Source organism: Platalea leucorodia, assembly GCF_965183815.1.
Source record: "Platalea leucorodia genome assembly, chromosome: 9".
Lineage (NCBI taxonomy): Eukaryota > Metazoa > Chordata > Aves > Pelecaniformes > Threskiornithidae > Platalea > Platalea leucorodia.
The window spans coordinates 21,114,680-21,135,805 of record NC_138831.1 but is presented as its reverse complement, the minus strand read 5'-3'; the positions used below and the strand labels follow the sequence as shown (position 1 = coordinate 21,135,805).

General features: G+C 39.3%; 1 protein-coding gene across 7 annotated transcripts; it reads left to right on the top strand.

The window, feature by feature from the left end:
• The first annotated feature begins 664 nt into the window (after positions 1-664).
• On the top strand, positions 665-20,355 carry ATRIP (ATR interacting protein). 7 transcript variants are annotated; one of them, XR_014229258.1, is made up of 16 exons: positions 781-1,299; positions 1,443-1,525; positions 3,063-3,233; positions 3,897-4,012; positions 4,280-4,440; positions 5,831-5,926; positions 6,725-6,854; positions 8,080-8,799; positions 9,453-9,595; positions 10,213-10,304; positions 11,229-11,312; positions 11,582-11,831; positions 13,185-13,311; positions 14,281-16,219; positions 17,011-17,678; positions 20,286-20,355. XR_014229258.1 is itself a non-coding variant. In XM_082322385.1 (13 exons), the coding sequence occupies exons 1-13, from the start codon at positions 891-893 to the stop codon at positions 13,250-13,252; spliced, it is 2,523 nt and encodes an 840-aa protein (XP_082178511.1). In that variant the 5' UTR covers positions 781-890; the 3' UTR covers positions 13,253-16,262. The 7 variants fall into 7 exon arrangements, 2 of the variants coding, with proteins under 2 accessions (XP_082178511.1, XP_082178512.1); XR_014229259.1 differs by having other exon boundaries at positions 13,185-14,171; XR_014229257.1 differs by lacking the exon at positions 781-1,299 and adding an exon at positions 665-751 and having other exon boundaries at positions 13,185-16,219.
• Positions 20,356-21,126: the final 771 nt, after the last annotated feature.

Genomic DNA, 21,126 nt, shown 5'->3' with positions numbered 1-21,126 from the left:
TGTAAAGTTTCTCCGCAATCCTGTGCCAGAGAGGTAAGAGCATTGTTTGTAAGTCTCCAAAAGAGGTGAAGGCAGCAGAGGTGGCCTTGTCTGATGGCTGGCAGCGCCACGACCATGCACAGGCATGCACCAGCAGGATGTGTCACTGCCACCCTCCCAGCATGTGGCCTGGCACCATCTTGCAACAGAAAAGCTCAGGGCACCAGCATGACCATGCCACAGGACAGGCCAGCATCCAGTCTGGCTCCCAGCAGCCCACCAGCCCTGCCCTGCAGGGTCTGTACACCATGACATCACCAGGTGCTGCTCATGACATCACTGACCTGGCATGGCAGCCCTGCTGCAGCCTGCATCTGTGATGCTGCATGAGGCCCAGCCGCCTCATGTGACCACACCCGCCCAGCTGCCACCGCCACCACACCGTAGGGCAGCGCCTGGCATTACATCAGTAGGCCCACCCCTCACCACGACGTGCTGTGACATCACCTGCTAACGGTCTGACGTCAGCAGCCTTTCCCTCACACTGCTGACAGGACGAGCCTTCCCCACGCCCTCAACCGTCCCGCTCAGCGCCTGCCCGCGCGCCGCCCAGCCAATCAGCGAGGCGCTTGCAGCGCCGGTGGCCGCGGCCAATCGCGGGGACGCTTACAGCCAGCCGCTGCGCGCCGGAGCTGGGTTTGACCCTCGGGGGCCGCCGTAGGCCCGGCGGCTGTCCCATTGGCCTGAGGGAAGCCCTGCCCGCCGGTGATTGGTGGGTGGTGCGGCGCGGCGCGCGCGGGGCAACGCGGGGGGGGGCGTGGCCGGGCCGGGGTCCGCCGGCGGGGCCGTCAGCGGTCCCGGTGCCCGGAGCGTCCCCGACCCCGCCGGGGAGGCCGCCAGCGTCCGCCGCCATGGCGGCGCAGCCTCCGCTCGGGCCGCGGAAACGGAGCGGCCCGGCGCTGTGGGGGGCGGGCTGGGCCGGGGCAGCCCCTCCGGCCGCGGCGGGCGGCGGCGGCGGGGCCCTGGTGAACGGCTTCCCGCCCCACAAGCGCCCCAAGAGCTCGGGGGCGGCTGGGCCCGACGAGGGGCCGGGAGACCCCTTCGGGGACAACGACGACTTCACGGCGGACGACCTGGAGGAGATCGACATCCTGGCTTCGCAGGCGCTGTCGCAGGAGGCTGCCGGCGGCGCCGGGCCCCGGGCGGGCCTCGCGAAACAGGCGTGGGGCGGGCGGGACGCCTTCGGACCGAGCAGCGCCGAGCGGCGGGCGGCGGAGCTGGCCCGCGGCAGAGACCCCGCTGCGGGAGGGAGGCTGAAAGGTCGGTGTGGCCGTGCGGGGGGGGCGCGGTTCGGCCTTGCCGAATGTGTAATAGCAAATAACAAAATCTTGATGTTAAGTCATCAGTGATGTACATACGTCATCCGTGCTTCAGAACAGATCTTGGCTTTTATTCTGCAACAGGAAACAGTACGGAAGATAGTCTGATGAGAGATGCATTCCAGTTTGAAGTACTGCAAACACAGCATGAAGAAATTAAACAGAAGGTTAGCAATATCTTCCTTCCCCTCTAAATTATCAAATTTTGTGATAGGGCTAACTGAAACATGGGATAAGTTCAGTTCCAAGTATTTCATTCTAATCAAGTTGATTAGTAATCTTTGAAATCCATGGATCTATTGAAAGCATCATACTAGAAACAGCTCTAGTGATATTGAGAGCAATATTTGATTTCTTAGTCATTTCAGATTAGCAAATTTGTCGGTTTTACCTGTTTCCTATCAAATCCATTCTCCCCTGCCCTGTTAGCTCCCCAGCAAAGAGTGGTTTTGTGCAACTTAAAGATTTGAGAAAGTAAAGTGACTTTAAAGTTGTATTATGTTACTTTACCTTCTGATGATCCCTTATGGAAAGATATTACAGGCAAGAATTAGATGCAGAAAAGGAAGAAGGTACAAATGCGCGTGTACCAAGTCCATCCTTTTTTGGCAGGCAGCTTAGGAAGAATATAAGACCTGAGCAAGTTTACGATAATATTTTACCAGAATAGTCTTTTAGCCTCTGGTAAAATGTTATGTAAGTACTTCCCGATCCAGAAATATTATACATGTATTTAATATTTTATAATGTGTTTTTTTAAACACTTGTGCGTTTGGTTTTGGATACCTTTTAGTGTGAAAGAGGTCTGCAGCTTAACAACACGTTGTGTCAAGAAATTTCTTCTTTGATTTTATTTTTAACTCTGCACCTAGTGATTTTCAGTGGATGGATCATGGCTGTTATGAGGGGCAGTAAACAAGGAATAACTTGTGCATAGCAATCGCACCTCAATAGACCTTTGTTTCCTCACAGTTGTGCTTTCTCCCAGATAGGAGGGTCCTACTCTATTTACTTTTCTCTCATCACCCTTACTTCTGTTCTCTGAATCTTTCCCAGCTCTATTATATCCTTCTCTATTGGAGAAGCTCCTACCTGTACACCACGTTCAACATGGGGGTAAACCGTAATTTTACATAGTGGTATAGACGTGTCTTTCTGCTTTTTTTCTCCATGCTTTTCTGAGTAACTCATTTATTATCTCTCCAAAGTCTTGTCTCTGAGTGGTGATGGCTGTTCGAAAAGTATTAGAGACTATATATGTCGTGAAGATACTGTCTGGGGGTGGTAGCTTGTCTTAGGACAGCGTGCTTGTTGGCTGCCATGCTAGATGAAATACGATAATTACATTATCATTGTTATCCTCCAAACAATGAATAAATTATTGATGTGTGTGACTAGAATACTTTTCAAAAAAAGAACATGATCACAGAGAAGGGCAAAGAGAAGAATGGTCTCTTACAGACACCAGGACAGTATATGAAGACATGCCTTTGCTGTTATTTTATAATTCTGATAGAGAAAACAGTAGCTGAGCCAGATTTAATGAGGAAAAGGTTAGAAGCAACATTGCAGAATTTCTGAACTGGGTTACAGGAGCATTTTTCTCCCTAGAAAGTATAAATATACCTAATTTTCAGCCACATAATGATATAAATACATACATTTGGTTATATACATCCTTTAATGGAATTCATCTGTTTGCAGCTGAAAGAAATGCAGGATGAAATTCTTACTAAAAATGGAGAAATTAAAATTTTGCGTGACTCAATGCAGCAGATGGAGTATGCTATGGAGGAACAGAAAAGATCGTACATGCTATTGGAACAGCAAAAATCTCAGACCTTAAGTGAAAAAGAAAAAGAGTTCTCCAAAAAGGTTTGTAAATAATGTCAATTACCTGCACATCACACGCAGAAGCTAATTGTATGACTTAATGATGTCACAGACCATCTAGTCAAAGGAATAACATTTGTGTGAAATTTCCAAATGATGTATGCTTTAATTTTCTTGTCTAGAAGAAAGCATTTGTAAGAACTTGCTGAGAGTTTTCTTCTGCCAAAATAAAAGAGTAAAATTCAAGTGGTAGAGGTTTTTGTTTACTTGTTGCCTTTTTTTTTTAAGCAAACCCAAGAACATTAAAATTGGAATGTATTTTAAAATGGAAAAAAGCGACATAATATGCTTTATGAGTCTGATCAGATTGCTATTCCTGTTGCGGTCATCTTTCTGAAAGCCCGGAAGAGGACAGTGGCTGCTTTTATCTTGTTTACTCTGCTGTTAATAGCCTCACTGTAGTCATGCTCTGCATGGCACTTGGTCTGTCTTAACAAGTCATATGCTTCTTGCCTGAAATTTTGACACTTGGTTCTAAGATAGTATTAATTGGACTAGCATACATAAAAATGGAGATCTTATGCAGAGTTTACAGTAAGTAGATGGTAATCTTGAAATCTTATGGTAGTCCTAGTTGCTCTGCAAGTTATAACACCTCTAAATTATTCGGTAACGGTAAAACTGTCTTTTTAATTCCTCTTTCAGTTACTGTCATTACAGACAGAGTTGCAGTTCAAAGATGCAGAAATGAATGAACTAAGAACGCGACTTCAGAACTGTGAAAGAAATAAACATGTTACTCAGACAGTTTTAGCGCCAAGGTAGGAGTTTTGGAGAATGAATTTGTGTTCCTCTTTACAATATGTGTGCTTAAACTATTAAAGGAGTTTTCTTTCTCCATGTAACTCTTGGCTCTGTTGTCTTTAAAAAATACAACCAAAAAAAGTCCATTGATCTCTGTGGAATTTGCTCAAAAGGAGCCTTCCTTGTATCTGTGACAGAAATGCAAAGAGCTTATAGTGAGATACCTTTAAAACATCTATGAAAAAGAAATATTGATTCATCTAAGTATTTGATTTTTATTTTAGCCCTAAAAAGAATTTTGGAATACAAGTGAAATCAGAAGGATGTTCTCCACAGCCTGGAAAAAGATCTTTTCCTACAAAGGAATCCTTCAGTGCTGAAATGTCCACTAGACCATCATGTTCTTCAGTAAATTTGATTGCCCCAACTACTTCAATCAAAGAAGGTAAACCCATGTACAGCCTGCAACACTTAGCTGCATATGAACGTTTCTGCCTTAGATAAGGATTTTTGTGCTATGTGCCTGAACAGTTTCAGTAAGTTCACTGTAGAGAAAAACAAGTGCTTGTTTTATTTTGGTTTTGCTTAAATTTCTTTCCGTTTTATACCAATTGGCGTTAAATAGCTATGACTGAAATTTGCATCAAGATCATTTTAATTCACACCTTGGTAATGCCTGTATACCAGATGCCAAGATGTGAACTGTTGGCCGTGATGAAAAGCTTTCATTTATTATGTGATGAACTAAAATATCCAAATTGTTAATCTGCCTTTATCACTGAATAAAGAAGAACAGGAAATAATTTGCCTATTTCTTGAATCGGTCTGCTAGTCATCTAATGCATTTTTTTAATACTCTTGTGATTTTGGCTTTAAAGCTGACCTTTTTGGGGATTTTATCTTAAAGGGTACATATTTAGCTGTATTGAAAGAAGCAACTGAAACAGTATATTCATTTCCTCTTTTATGTATAAGGCAGTAATTCTCACAAAATTGTATCTTGAAATTAACTGAGTAAAGCTTAAGAAATTAATATATGCATGTATTTGAAGGTTGCTATAATATGAAACAAAAATGGTGGGTTTTTATAGCAGCCAACTGTGATGTTTCCAATAGGAAATAATAAATGGAAGAAATTTGGGTATCATCAACTTATCCTTACAGAAAGAATCATGAAAAATCTGAGATATTACTATCAGTTAAAATATTCAATCTGAAACTGTATGGGCAGTATGAACTCCATCAAAAAGAAAAATACAGTCGCCTTAAAGCATTAGTATTGCTATTTTTTTAGCCGCCTGACTGTGTTATGGTAACAAAACTCAATATGCCTATTTGTTTGAAAAACACACTTGATTATTTGTCTTCTGAACCCTGCAAGGCTTTTGGCTTCAGGTTGGCTAGTCATTGTGACATATATAGATGACTGAAAGATTACGAAATGCTCGATTTTTTTAAAATTTTTTTAGACTTTTATGTTGATTTTTAACTAACGTCATGTAAATCTCTGCTAGCGATGGGAATTCAACTTAAGGTATGGGTTTTTTCTAAAAGAAAATTTGAGAGCAATAGCACTGAACAATCTGGAACATCTGACAGTAAAGGTGAAATTTTATTCACTTTTCTAATTTATTTTGGGGAGCAATTCTACTTGCATCACAGCTCTTAACTATTGTTTGTTGTATCAGAGTTATACAAGACAAATGTCTTTTACTGGTGTACTGTCTGTTTACTTACTATATAACAGCTATGGCTAACAATGTGTGTAAAGGATAGGTATAGATATATAAGCGATATAGTTCTCATGTTAGACTCATAATTACTGTTTGTTTTAGACAGTAACATAACCCATCCTGAAGTTTTATCCGTGAAGCATGAAGCAATGGGAAAAAACGGTTCCTACAACTCTGTACCTAAACGAAACACACAAGGTAACTTAATTCTGTTAATACAGAAATAGTGAGCATTTCTGAGGAACAGCTCAGATGCCTTTACTAAGCAGCATCATGCTGAGGAGCCTGCGATGTACAGTGCCACTGCACAGAATAGTGGTGGTCAGCTAGTCGCTTTTTGCTTCGAATATTGTGATTTTGCAGTAAAACGTTTCAGATTATATTATTATCTTGTATCCTAACAACATTCTTATGTTGTTATTCTATTTAAGAAAAAAGTTTGCCTGGGTTTTGCTTTATGGAAGGATATGGATCAAGAAGCATCTTATTACAAGGCTGGTTCTTTCAGTATTAATATATTATGCTTTTTATTGTAAACCAATATAAAAACAGGAAAAATGTACATTTTTTTTAAATGAAGGTAAAAACAATAAAGCAACATTTACAACAGTCAACGCCAGGAAGTCTTCAGGGTACTGTTTTATTTCCAATTCAGAACAGAATGCGTCACATAATTTTAATGTGTGGACTGGAACATGGAGGGCAAGTCATCAGGATAGTTGGGATACACAATCATTTGGCTCAAGCTATTTTGCTAATATGTGATTGTAATTAAAATCTTTCTAAATATAATTTGGTTAATGTTTAAATCATATCTTAAATTGATTTTTCTGAAAATCATTCTCTTGTAGAGAGAGAAGATTTGTACTGAAAAAATTATTTTGAAGTTGAGTGCACTGTGAATAAGGCTAGTCTTTTAAAATACTAATTTTGCATTGTTGTTGATGTTGCAGTTGATGGTAAAGCTACTCCAAAGACAATTATGTATTGTTTCAGGTTCTATCTTACTAAATGCACTGATGAAGCAGCCCATTGTCCCTGGGTCATTACTAGGACTCTGCCATCTTCTTAGCAGTAACTCTGAGCCTCTACCTGGAGCTGTATTGCAGCCTAACTATTTGGAATCGTAAGGTTTTTGGGGGTTTTTATTGTTTGGGTTTGTTTGGTTTTGTTTTTTTTTGTTAAACTGCATCTGACATGTTCTTAGTATAGTGGCATTCTCTATACTAAGAAATGCTTATTCATGTAGGATAGTTCATTCCCTATGTTAAATGCTGTTTTGCTTAGGCCATTTAATGCAAAATTTGGAACATCATTCTGCATCTTTGATTATTAATCTTTGATTATCATAGATATTAAACAGTAGAACAACACTAAGAGATAAACTAAGTTAATTATATATTGGGGAAGGCACAGAAACATGTTTTGAAAACCTAAGAGTGACTGTAAGCAGCTGCTATTGTTAACCATAAAACTTGCATTGCAATGAGGGAAGCTTATAAACATGATCATGAGTTAAGTGGGAAGTAAATGTCAAAAATGTGATCAAAAGAACAGTAGGCTTTATATCTTCAAAGTCTAAACTATGTTCAATTTGTAACATACAATTTATGTGCAATTTTCCAAGATATATTTATAGTGACCGGTAAAGCATTTTAAATACAAATATTAGATATATATAATCGTTTTTCACTTTCAAGAAGTAGACTGTAGCTCCTGAAATACCTTTGCTTTTCTAATATGTTATTTTATTAGTAATTCTTGTGTTTTGTGGATTCATAGCAAAGCTCATGTCTCGTTGCATAAATGGCAAGGGCAAGTAGCGGTGGTGTGTTTGGCCTTTGTGGCTGCAGTTTGACTAGTTAATAGCTGAACTCTCTCTCATCTCTGGCCAAGAAAATAATTTTTTATTGTTGTTGCAGTCCTTTTAAAGGCCCCTACATATTACAGATCAGTAATGTACAAATACTTGTTCTTCCCAGAAGCTACCAAATAACATCAGGGGAAGATAAGAATATATGGCAGGTTATCAAAAGCATGAAACCGGGAAGCCAGTGTTTGAAATGTAGTTTCAGACAATGGCTTATAGTGAGCTGCTGAAGTTACTCAGCTGTAAGCTCCGACTATTTTCACAAGACGTAGGAATGCTTTGAAATTGCTCTTCCATGCAGGTATCAAGGAGTAGGATTTTGCGCCCCCCCCCCCCCCGTTTACATTTTATGTTGGGAAGACACCTCTTACTACTCTAGCCTTTCTATTATTTGATTCAAAATATGGATAACTCAAATTTCAGCTACGTTCTCTGAGTTTTCTTCTGAAATATTTCCCTTCTTTTAATTTTATTTGGATAGGAAGTCCACACAACTACCCAGCAGCAGGACAACTCAAGAAGAAATTGTTCCTCTTGTATCCCTGCGAGAAGCTCAAAAACTTGCAATAACAGGATTGAACTTGATTGCTATGGATGAAGGACTATCTGAAGGAAGCGCAACAGAAAGCCAGAAAGAATTCTTGCACCTCACACGCTGCAAGATCCGAGGCGCCGTGCATCTCTTGCCCTTGGTAGAACACCATATTGGTGCATACTGTCAAGCGGTACAATTGGCGGACAAGTCAGTAAATGGTTCTTGTGGAAACCATTCAGCTGTTTCTTCCAGAACCAACACAAATATGGTGTCAAGTAAGGAGGACTTCAGGTTGTCTCTTGAAGAAACTACAGTTATATCGCTGGGTGTTCTTTATTATTTGGCATTTTATAGCTGGGATGTTGTCCACACATTGCTGTCTACTGAAGTGGAAAAAAGTTCTGCTGCTGGAGATGAACAGGTTTTCAAGATGGACAAAAATGTGCTGTGTGATAATAAAGAAGATACCAGGACACAAGGAGGGCTGCCTGTAGCTCCACAGGATGCTCCCAATAACAATCGAGATCAACATTCTTTGTTTAAAAAGCTGGTTCAGGTTTTAGCTTTTTCTGCTGCAAGAGGCTCCCAGACTGATAGTATACTGAACCAAAGCCTAAAAGTTTTGGTGAAATTAGCTGAAAATTCAACAATGGACTTGCTAATAAAGTAAGTCAGGTTTAGCTTTAAAATTATTTCAGACTCTTGTTGTTTAGGAATTTCCATTCTCTGTTGAAACTAATTTGTGCAGATGACAGTAGAAGTTTTGACATGTATGAGAGAATATCACATTTCTCAGATCACCTCTGAGAAACAGTTCAAGATCTTTCTACTGCCTTTGCTGCTAATGCATGTGATAATCGCCCCCAGTCAGTAACAAGATTTGCCTCTGATGTTTATATGAAGCAGATGCTGTTGCCTCATTGCATAGCTGTCAGTTTAAAGTGAGAAAACTTCTTAAGGCCATATGCAGTTGATCAGAATATCTATAACATTAATTTTGGGTTTTTTGCGGTTGCTGGGATATGGATAAAGAATGAAAGCATAGGGTCTCATTCTGGGAGGTAAAATGCCACTCTAAAAAGTGAGACATTTCGTCTGCTCGTGGTCTAATATACACAGCCGTAGTATGAATTGCAGACTGACTGCCAAATGTAACAGAATATGTTTTTTAATATATTTTGTATTTAATGACACATAAGTTGAGATCAGGTATATTCTGAATGGCTAAAAAGGCACAAATTATGATGCTGTGTACAAGAAATAGTGTATTTTCAACTCGTCAGTGCACTTCCCGTTTCTAACTGAGTTTTCTTTTGAAGTTTTCAGCACTTACTGAGCAGCCAGATACTGCTCCGTTGTCTGTTTCCGGAGACTCCTTTGCCTGCTGTCCTTTTGACCCTGAGACTCTTGTCTATTCTTGCTCAACACCACATGTTGGTTGCTCAACTTTGTTCTCATTCAGGTAACAGACTGCATAACACAGAGAACTGTTATCAGTTGAATGTTAGTTAGCATAACTAAAAGTAATGCAAACAGGCCTTGCTCCAAGGTGTTAAAACCCCCAAAGACAAAGAGCCTGCTATGTTACCTGAAAACTTGTTTTCTAGTGCTGTGTTTCAGTTACTGTTTGAAGAGTATTTTGTCTTGTGGTATCTGTCTACATACAGTGCTTTTGATACCCATGTGGATTTTTAAAACTACTCTCCAGATTAATGTTTATTATATTAACGGTTGATGAGGAAAAAAGGGCTTTTGAGGAGTTTTGAAGTTTTATTTTTCTGCGCTCATGACACTGTTGAGTTTAGGGATCCCAGTACTCTGCATGACAAATAGTCTTTGTCCAGTTCCTTATGAATGAAGTAGGACACTATTACCACAAACACATATATAAAGTTTAGGGATACCAGTTTCTTTAGCACTGCTTAAGATGTCTGAAGTAAAGCAAGAAGTTGAGCCTGTATCATGAGTCCCAGGATAGCACTCTATGTATTTTCTGAAATGTTTTCTTGTGTGACAAAATTAATTTTTGTCATAAAAAATTGACTAGTTGGGAAAAGAACAAAGTCATCTCTATTTCAGATACCTGCCTTCTTCTTGCACTGTACATGTATATTACATCAAGACCGGATAAATCAGCATCTGAAATGCTTTGGCTTCAGCTCGAACAAGAGGTAACCACAGCTGTTTGTTCATATGCTTTTTTCCTGCTGTTTCCAGTTGGGGGAGTGGGAGAAGCAGGGCAATGCACAAACTGTCCGAAAAGAGGTTCTTTCTCCAACTGAAATAGAATACTGAAAGTATTGGCTTGCAGTAAGGGATTACATTGATTTTTAAGAGTAGCTGCTTGAAACTGAATCAGTAACTATTCTTAAAGAGAGCATCAGTCATAATAGTCATAGTTGTCACTGAAAAGGCAAGAAAGATCCTAGGATGGCTGTAAATGTTCAACACTAAGCTTTATTTTGCTTTTAGATCGATAGAAGAGTAAAAAGAAGCAAGATCTAGGATTCATTTTCATTGTATTAATTACTTCTGAACTGTATCTTACGAGTTATTATATATAAAAGGCAGTCCGTAGCAAGTTAAGATTATATTAATTGTATTCAGTGGAAATGCTAGCTTGCTATATAATAGTCATGATTATATATAGGAAGAATAGGTTTTGAACTTAATTTGTGTTGTTTGTACTGACAGTGGTGACTTGTCTGAGATTCTACTATTTGCTTCACTTCTGCTCTCATTTGAAAGAATTTTGAACCATTTCCATTATCCCCTTACCTACACTGTTACATTAAGTGTAAACATATTATTTGTATGCAGTGAATTAAGGCCCACTGCACCTTGTTAGCCTTTCTCATCAGAAGGTTGAAAAGGTTTCTGTGCAAGGCAGATTTTATCTCTGTAAAGTTTTACAGGGGAAAAAACTTTAGCAATTTTTTGGTGCAAAAAAGATCAACTGTTAAGAAAAAAACAAGAATGTTTGAATCTAGTAATGAAATATCATTTCTACCTCCCTTTATTTGCAGCTTAATTGTTTGATAATTCTGCAGAACCCTAGTACTCATTATAATGCAATCTGCGTGTTTTTGTAATAGACAGTTAGACTCCTGACAAGGTGTATGCGGTGTTCCAGTCCAGCAGTTTTATTACCTGGTACAGACTGCCAATGTAATCTCGAGGTACGTCGCTACAGTGGCTGAGTTTAATCTACTGAGAACTTAAAGGTTTCAATGCTGAAATAGCTTTTTGCCCTTTTTTTAGCTACAATGAAAAAGAAGTGTACTGTACTTTAAAGGATGGCACCTTCTAGGAAGCTTGCTTTTGCTTGCTAGAAAATATTCTGAAATTTGGAAGTTTGAGAGATTAATCAGTAAAGTTCATAATGAAATAAGTTTTCCATTACTATAATTTTACTTCATGTATTGAGGCACTTTTTTTCCTCTTGCAGGTGGTTAAGGCACTAATTATAATGTTACATAGACAGTGGATGAAGATTAGAAGATCTGAGAACAGCTTGTGTGCATATAAGGAACAAATTATTCAGTTTTTACGGGATGCTGTTTTACTCTTACACAGCCTGTCTCAGAAAGATAAACTGTTTCATGAACACTGTTTGGAAGTTCTCCATCAGTATGACCAAGCCATGCCAGGCATAAGAGCCATTCTCAAAAAGACTCAAAAATTGAGTGCCTGTGAAGGTAAAACGAGTGAAATTATAATGTTGGCTTTTTTCCATGCTGTAGAAATAGAAATTCCACTTCTGTCCCTTTCCTCATCTAACAAGTACCATATAACAAATACCATGGATGTTTGTTGCTCAGACTTCTGAAGGCAGTCCGTAGCCTCGTGCTTTTAAATCTTCATTATACTGAATCACTACTCTACTATCTTTAATAGTTTTGTTCTCTCCATAGAAATATGCCCCTACTCTCTGATCAAACAAAATCCTATACTCCAGCTCTATTTCATAGAACAATCTGCACTATATGTTACCTTATTTAAAAAAAAAAAAAAATTATTCCAAGTCTCCAACTAGCATTACACCTTCTCTCTGCAATTGGTCCCCTCGTCCCCCTTAACATCTCTCTTCTTCCTCTTCCCTCTTCTACCCCCAACCTTCCTACATTACCCCAAAAGCTTCTCTAGCCCATGCCCATCAGGACTTGCCCCTTGCTTTGCACACTTCTGGTGTCCATTTCCTAGAGCGAGCTAATCTTGTGAAATTGCCTCTCCTTGTACCTTGATGCCATTTCTTCGTTCGCTCATGGCATTATTTACATGCATGTTGTAGAGCTGATGTGAAGATTGTGCTCTTATGTCAGTATGTGGTTTGCTAAAATCTGGTATCTACCAGACAAGGCATCTGGTCTTACTCAGAGCTGGAGTGATAAATCCTTCATTGTTGGTGTACATATTGCATCGGTAAGGCAGGTCATGCAAGCATGCCACTATTAGTTACGGTGACTTTTCTGGAGATGCTAAACGCTGTGCCATGTATTTATTCTACTCCAATTGCTTAGAGTGTCCTGAAGTTTTCTAGAACTTTGCCTAATGCCTTGTCTAGTTATGCTTGGGAATGGACAAAACAGTGTAACAGCTTGTGATTTTGGGGATGGTGGTGCACACATGTGCTTGCAAACCCGTAGTTAGCATTATGTCCTTCCTCTAAAACACAAAATACTGTGCTTTTGTCCTAGTGGCTTTTTAAAATTAGTTAACAAAAATGAGGTTTTAAATGTAATAAGAAGTCAGAACTAGTTGTAAAATAACAAAGTGCCCTTTACTGTTTTTCCACTAATAGCTAAATTTAATTTGCGGTCCAAGATAGTTCTCTCCTTTAATGCCTAAAAAAGCATTAAAGAAAAGCGGGGGAGAAGTTTGTATGACAAAACGCGTATCTAAAAACCTGTTTGCATTGAACCTTGAAAAAAGATATTTGCTGTAGCCTTCTACAGTCAGAATGTTTTCAAATGCAAACAGATACCAGCCATAATTATACTATATCAAGTAGAAAAACTACTCTCTGAAACATGATTTTTTTGTTGTTGCAGAGCTGATTTTGGATGAATTGTATCCTTCTGAGCCAGAAGCAGAAGACCAAGGAATGGACTCCAGCTAGCTAACATCTTGCAAAGATCTCTGTCCTTCCTCATCTAAATCATAATAATCATTGCCAGTGTAAATCTGAAATTTAAATAATATATTTTATTAAGTGATAATCTAAAGGTTGCACTCAAGGGCAGCACAACTAAGATACATTTTTTTGTTGTGATTATTTTATTTAAGCACCATCTAAATGTAGCTGAAAGCAAAGAAATTTTGATGTAAGAATTATACTGCAATGTACTGTTTTGCTGTGCAAAACCACTCAATGGCTTATGACTGGTTCTGTTTGTGAATTTCATCCTTTATGAAATTGCTGTGAACGGAATGGAAATTTCACTATTGTGTTCCCCATTTTACTGTGACTATAGCTGAATTTATGATGCTGAATGTGCTGAGATGTTTGGGATCACTGAGTTCATATGAAAGACTTTTGAACATATTTGTTTCTCTTGCAGCTGTAACACTTTCTTGCTTGACTTCCAAAATTTTCACGTTGACATTAGTAAAGAGTTTACTGTGATTTTAAAAACCTTTCTAGAAATAACTTGTAGTTGGCAGTTCAGTTCTGAGCAAGAAATTCAAAGCCCTGTAATGATCACCTGAGTTCACTCATTTTTCTGTTTCATGAATCTGCTGAAAGTGTAACTATTGAGATGCCAAAACAAAAAATACTAGAACTTATTTTTTTAAAAAAGTTACCTTAGAAGAGTAAGATGGTAATGTTGAGGAGAGCATTTATCTTACTAGGTGAGAGAAGGATATTTAAATGTGTGCAGAATAACTGAGTTTTTTGGTTGTAGTACCTGGATAGGCACTGCAGTGAAGATGAATAAGCATCTCATTCCTAGGATACAGCACTGATGACTGGAGGAAGAACTGTTGCTATACCCTTTCAAATGTGTATGATTATCAGCTCTCATACTCAGCTGCAGGTATCAGCTGAACCTTAGACCCTAAAAAGGGAAGTGTGAGTGCTACTAAAATGAGCCTACAGGTTTGTGTTCTTAAATAATTTGGAAAGCTTTTTTCATTTTTTGACAGATACTTGATTCAGAACAAGCCTGGCTCCAGGAGGAGGAGGAGGGAGAGTACTACAGTGGGAAGGAAGCCCTTGGAAAACTGGGAAACATCCAGTTCTCTGGTCGTAACCCCAAGAGGCTGTGTCCTGCCCTGGTGTAAAAGAGCCCCACTCCAGTGTGCTGAGCGAGCTCTTGACTTGGCTTTCACTTTTGAAGAGAACTTTCCCAGAAACCGATATGCAGGAATAGCCAGTGTAATAATCCAGCATCTCCCTAGGGCTAAGCCTCCTCTTTGAGCAACAGCTGGGAGAGCTCCACCAGGCATGGCCTGTTCGTTTCTGTAAAACACAAGCTGCCAACTGCTCCTCTCTGTATCAGGTTTCAAGTCCCTTGTAGCATCTGGAGAACTTCCATTTTCCTGCTTAAATGCAGCAAGGAAGGATACACAAGCACATAACAGCAAAGCCGCCTGAGTCCGTGTATGTTTGCATAGTAACTAACCTAGAACTGCCACCAGGGCAACTGGACAAGACATGCTATGGAAGTTTCAGCATGACAAAACTATTTGACTTGTCCACATAATTTAAGTTTATGGAGATAAGGTGTATTTAAACCCCTCCTTTGGGTGAACAGACCAAATGAGCTGTTAAGAGGAGTTTGGACAAAAACCAGTTAAGGAATCCTAAATTGTTGCAGCAATCCAGTTATAAAAACGTGTTTAAAAAATTCATGGCCTCATCTAAAGGGTGTGTGTATGGCAACTTGGTAAAAGGGAGATGTGTATTACTGCTAAACTTTATATAAACAGAAGTGTTATCTGTGGGGAAAAAAAAATGCTAGGAAAATACCTCTGCTGGAAATTCCCTTCTGGCACTGCATCCCCTCCCATCCACCCACTCTAATGGACAACACCCTAACATGTACATCTACACTGATTGTTTTCTTCCCACTTTTGACTTTTAAAGTGGTATAGCCCAGGCTATATTACAAACAAACCCAAAACCCTACACCTTCACCAGTACAAATGACAGTAACATCATGGTATTACAAAATTAAACCATAGCTTTTAAAAATGAAGGCAGTTTCTGTAACTGAAAAGTTCACACTCCTAAGGAAAAATGAGGCTGCACTCCTATAGAGAAAAGGCAGACATAGGCATACTTACAGAACTGCCGTAATTCATTATTTCTTAAGTCATTTACAGTGACCAATCTTTTGTTAGGATTATTGCAAGATTGTACTGACCTTCAGTAATTCTTCCCTTCTTACATTCTCTTGGGATTTTTTCTTGGGATTAAAGAGATCCAATCATGTATACAACAGCTGATCACCCCCTGAAAAAAACAAGCATTTTTACAGATTATGGGGCTACTGGTTTACTATCTTCATGACCTAAAAATAACAGAACTCAGACTGTTCTCATCAGACACTCCTTGAAGAATTTACAGGATAGCAGCTCTTTTTTCAAGGCCAGTTCGCATTTTCCCAACATGGTATAGATAAGCTGTGCCTCTGTATTAGCTGAGAAAAGGAATTTACTCTGGCATCAAGCACAGTCACAGGACTGAATAATGAAGTATTGAGCAACAACAAAAAACACTAGTCATGTTCTATACATGATTATCACGTCAGTCAGCAGCAGCCACCCATCTGTTTTCTTGCCCATGGGGATCGCAGCTAGAGCTTCCCCTTTGCTGAAAGCTGAGCTACGTATAGCTGGCTTTTTCCTCAATGAACTGTACCGAGCAGACAGGACTAAAGCTAGGCAGGAGCTGAATGAAGAAAGCGATCACCTCTACTAGCTTATCCATTACTCAGGCAACTTTATGCAAAAAGGAGGATGACAGCCTTGCTGACTTCTATTTTAAGATCTACTGACACTACCCCTTGAACAGTCGCAGTGCAGGAAGAGGTATCATTGCATTGCGAAGCATCTTCCTGTGGTGATTCAAGGACCTGAGGTACTACATGGGTTCAAACACAGCAATTTATTTTTGCTAAAGCTACATACAGAGATAAAGTAAATGATGCTTCATTGACTAAAATATTTGGAGAATTTGCATAGGTAACACCTTATTTTCTACAACTTGTAGAATCATTTAGTTGAGGTTGGAAGGGGCCTCTGTAGGTCACCTAGTCCAGCCTCTGATCAAAGCAAATGTCCACAGACAAGACAAACAACTGTTTTGTGTCTCAAAACACATTTTTATAAACCCAGCTGTAATAGGTGAAGATGGCAAATACAAAATACCTCATCATGTAGTATGCAAGATCTGACCTGAGTTGTTTTTATTCATATTAATCCCAGTAGTGTGAACTACTGCTTAAGAAAGTTTAGCCTGTGCTAGACTATTAGAACAGTCAGTTATTTTAACCGTTGAATAATGGGGTTTATGTTAGTTACAGTCAGTAATATTAATTATTTATGGTTATATTAATTAAGGTCAAATGCAGCAGTTCCAATCTGCCTGTGTAAAGACTGTGTATTATATGCTGTGAATGTAATAGCAAATGCAAACTTCCATTTACAGTGTAAGCTGTTAAAATAAAAACTATGCAACGTTGATTAGAATTTAGCAGACTGATAAGAAAAGGTGGTCTGTGAGCTTTATAAAGACCTACAAACCCCCTGTGGCTGAAGTTTATCAAAATGCTTCCAAGAACAAGGGCTAACATGTTCAGTATGAACTGCAGAGTCTCCTAACAGAGATAACACAGAACAGTAATTTTTTTTTCTCTATGCATATTGCAGGTTGGTATTTTGAGAATGCAGCTGAACAATTTGTTTTGCTGAAGACCTCCTTTACAGCACAGCTGTGCTGCAACACCCATCCAGCAGTCTCTAAAGCAGATCCTACCTGATTCCAGGGCCAAAGTAACATCAGAGAGTGAACCACGAAAACCAACTGCAGGAGCAAGAGATATTAGAATGTAAAGTCTCCAGTAAATGATTCAAAAGTTACTTTAACTGCAGTAAGAGAAATAAGATATCAGAGGTTGATTTATACATATCTTGAACTGTTCTTCACTCTAAAGAAACAAAAAGTGAAACAGCCCCCCAACTTGTCAGTTTGCAGGAGAGGAGGGACAGCACTGAGACAGAAATGGCATCGCTTCCGAACCTGCACAGCACGCTGCAGCCCCAGGGGAACCAGAGAGGGTCCATGCCTCACCGCGCCAGGCAGAGCCTCCTCGCTATCCAGTATTGACAAAAGTAGTTAGTTGTGTCTCAAACCTGAAGAAATCACTTTACAACAGAAGGACATCCTTTCTAACGTGGCTAACTTGCCCTTGGTGGAGGCTGCCATAAAAAGGTGAAGCAGAGGAGACTACTCCGTCAATACAGATGCCTGAGCTCTCGAAAAGATAAAATAACTTATTTTCTTCAGCTTTATCTCACCTCCAACAGGCTTAACTCAGGTACTTTTTTCCCCTCCTATACAGCTTACTTAAAAGCTGTAAATCTCACCAGGTTCCTGTGATGCAGGCTATACTAACAAGTAGATGAGGTCAAATACTAACCAGAGGGAAAAAAATAGGCCTCAAACCACTGGCTACAGCAAACCTGGCAAGTTATCATACATGCCCAGATATGATACTAAGTTTCCATACTAAAAAAAAGAGAGAGAGAGAGAGAGAGAGAGAGAATCTCTTGTTTGGCAATAATTGCTGAAGTTTTTCCCTCCTTTGTGTCCAGCTCCTCCATGCAACCCTGCCATGGGTTTTAAGATGCATGCCAAGTTTTGTTCTGGAAAAATTCACGCTACCATAAACAACTGCTGATTAAACATTATGAAAACATAACCAGCAGTATTCCTCACCTAACCCCAGGCTCTTAACTTTTTAGTTCAGTGGTTTGCTCTCCCGTACAACATTTTGCTGCAATTTTAGAAGGTGAAGGTAACTTTGAAACCCAATGTGCTCGTTAAAGGAAATCTGAAGGTTTTAAACAAAACACTAGCTCCTGTTCCTCAGACCTGTGCGCAAAGAGAAGGGAAGGCACACAGCTTTCCTCTGAACAGGAGGCTTCTCTGTATGTCACTTCTTAAATTCAGCCATATTTCACAGAAGCACCTGCTAAAAAGTCATGGGAAAAGAAAAACAGATAAACTAAAAAGTAGTGGCAACAAAAACATCAGAAGTAACTCTGCGATTTCCTGGAGTAATTTTTAGCCCAAACATTAATTATATTTGTTTTCTAGATTTAGGTTTTTAGGAGCATACATTTTGTCTGCTGTCCCCAGTTAACTAATAGAAATTCTGTTGAGAAAATGTGAAATAAAATTGGAAGTGAAATGATCTACATTTCACCTGCAACACATTATCAGCCTGCATCTGAAACTCCAACAAATTCAAGAAGTAACATTACAAAACTACCTGATTATTCCATGATAAACAACTCTTTTAGAACAAGCTGGGGGGGGAGGAGGTTGGGTTTTTTTGTTTGTGTTCCCCCTCCCCTTTTCTTTTAAATCCTACGTTGGAAACTTAGCTGGCAATTCAAGGTAATAATGATTATATACTGAACACCCTCAACCAATTCAGTACTACATGGTGTCTTATAAAAAAGCATTCTTGACCTGCTCAAAGAAAATATTTTCAAGTGAAAGACTAATGAGTCGGGGGCATGAATACAACCTTTCAAAAGCATTTTTTTTTTTTCAAAACTATTGAAAGTACACAAAAACTTCAGCAAAAATGTTTTCACACAGAGTAGAAAGCATCACACGTTCAATTGGTCAAGTTGATAAATGAGGCACGATATTCACCACACAAGTCAAAACACATGTTGAAAAGAGATTAAATTTCAATCAAATTATAGACTTCCTTGAAGTCTACCATCTTGTCTACACTAGACTTTTCAAATGTCTTGGGATTTGTTGGCTAATGCTTTCAAACTTCAGGCATTTAATTTACTCCTTAGGCTAGACAAGGCCTTAGAAGCAACCCTTTTAGATTAGCTTTGAAGCATACTGTCAGAATATCATTCTGGAGCTTATATTGTCCTTGCTTTATGTTGTAACCTGTAATTTCGATTAGGCTTCAGTCTCCACTACCAAAAGTGATACTCATGATACGATGTGACTTAAAGTACACTTGGTAACACTAGCTGTCAAACACAATGAAGTAAAATGTAGCTTTGCAGATACACTCCTAAATAATACTCAAATTCAGGCTAAGAAAACAAAATTGATAAAATATACTTCAAACACTGCATTTATTACAAAGGTGCATAGAATTTATGCCATTTCTTTTGAATACTTAGATTTAAACTACAAACAACATACAAAGCTAGGTTACAGTATGTAATAAAATCAACAATGATTATCTAGTAAATTCAGTACAACAGAATATTCTACTGTATTTCATTTCACAAAACATTTCTGAAACAAAGGCACTTACAGAATAAAAAAAAATAACATATACTCTTTCAACATTTAAAATTTTAATTCCATTCCTCCTCCTCTATGGCACTGTGGATAACTAGTTTGATGTGAAGGCAATAGCTACTTGGACTGACACATCAGCAGTGCTTAAACTAAAAGTTTATGGATCAACTTCTCTCTCTTTTCTATAACCATCCCATTCTCTTAACTATATGAAAACAAGTTTCAACAGATTGCATGGCAACAACTAAATAAAATTTGGTCCTATGCCTTATTATTAATGATGATTAATACACTAAGAAAAGATCTGATTAAATGCTCCAATTATGACCTAAGTGGACCATTTTCTCTTCTTTCAATGAGTTTTGTAACTGAAGTAGTAATACTACTACTAAAGTAATTTCTTGTATATTAATGATTCATCTCTTCACTTGTATATAGTTCTCATTAGCATATGTTCACTGAAGGAAAGGTGTAACATTTTCAGGCTCCTTAACCCTATCCCTCATCTCCTCCCACCGCTCCACATACAGTGGTGTTCAGGGAAATTTATTTAGTGTATACATCATGTACACCAAAACTTCAGATTTGGGGACCTCTGTTATTGTTGCCACTTTACTTTTCTACTATCTTTCCTTAGGGATGATGGCAGATGACTGAGCCAACTTCTCATGAAATTGCAGATTTTCCTTTCATAACCAAAACATAACTCTACTAACACTGCCACGAACTGTACACTTTGTCACATCAGATGGAGGAGAGGAAGAGCGGTGCAGAGTAACAACCTCATGAAGCCCAACACTAGAATGCTGTACCTGTGCTCTGAGAGCTGCACGGCAGCTGTGCTCGCTGGCTGCATCTCACTGGCCAGACTCCGTCCAGGCAGCTGGCTAACAAAGGTAACAATAGTCTCTGCCCTCCTTCTGTATGAATAAACACACAGGGGTAGGATCTATAGCAAGGGAAGAATTTCTGCAGTTATTCAGTGCCCTCCCGCACAGATTCCAGATTTCTAGGGAAACACTTCATCTTCCATACAGGAGACACTGTCCATTTTTAGTTGTTCTCACATAACTCCTAACAGTGTAAGGAAGCATTGCCCAGTTTCTCAGCTTACAAGGCAGGAAAGAGGAAGAACACACAGATACAGGGCATGCATGTAGGGCATGAATGCTCTGTGAGTGCCCCTTGGCACCACTTCATGCTATCAACTTCAACACTCGGGAGAGGTGTAACAGAGGGGCGTGGGTTGTCATGAATCCCAATGATAAAAACTTTCTACCAGTTTCTTCTGAAATGCCCTGAAGACTTTCTTGAAAAAAATAACTGGAATAACGCAGAAATAGACTCAAAAATCAGGAAGAGAAATAAGGCTGCCTTTGACAGCAGAAGTTTCCATCCATCATACGAGGTAAAACAATGCCACCATCAATGTTTTTCAAACAGTAATATACCCCAAATGTAGAATTGCAGGACAAATG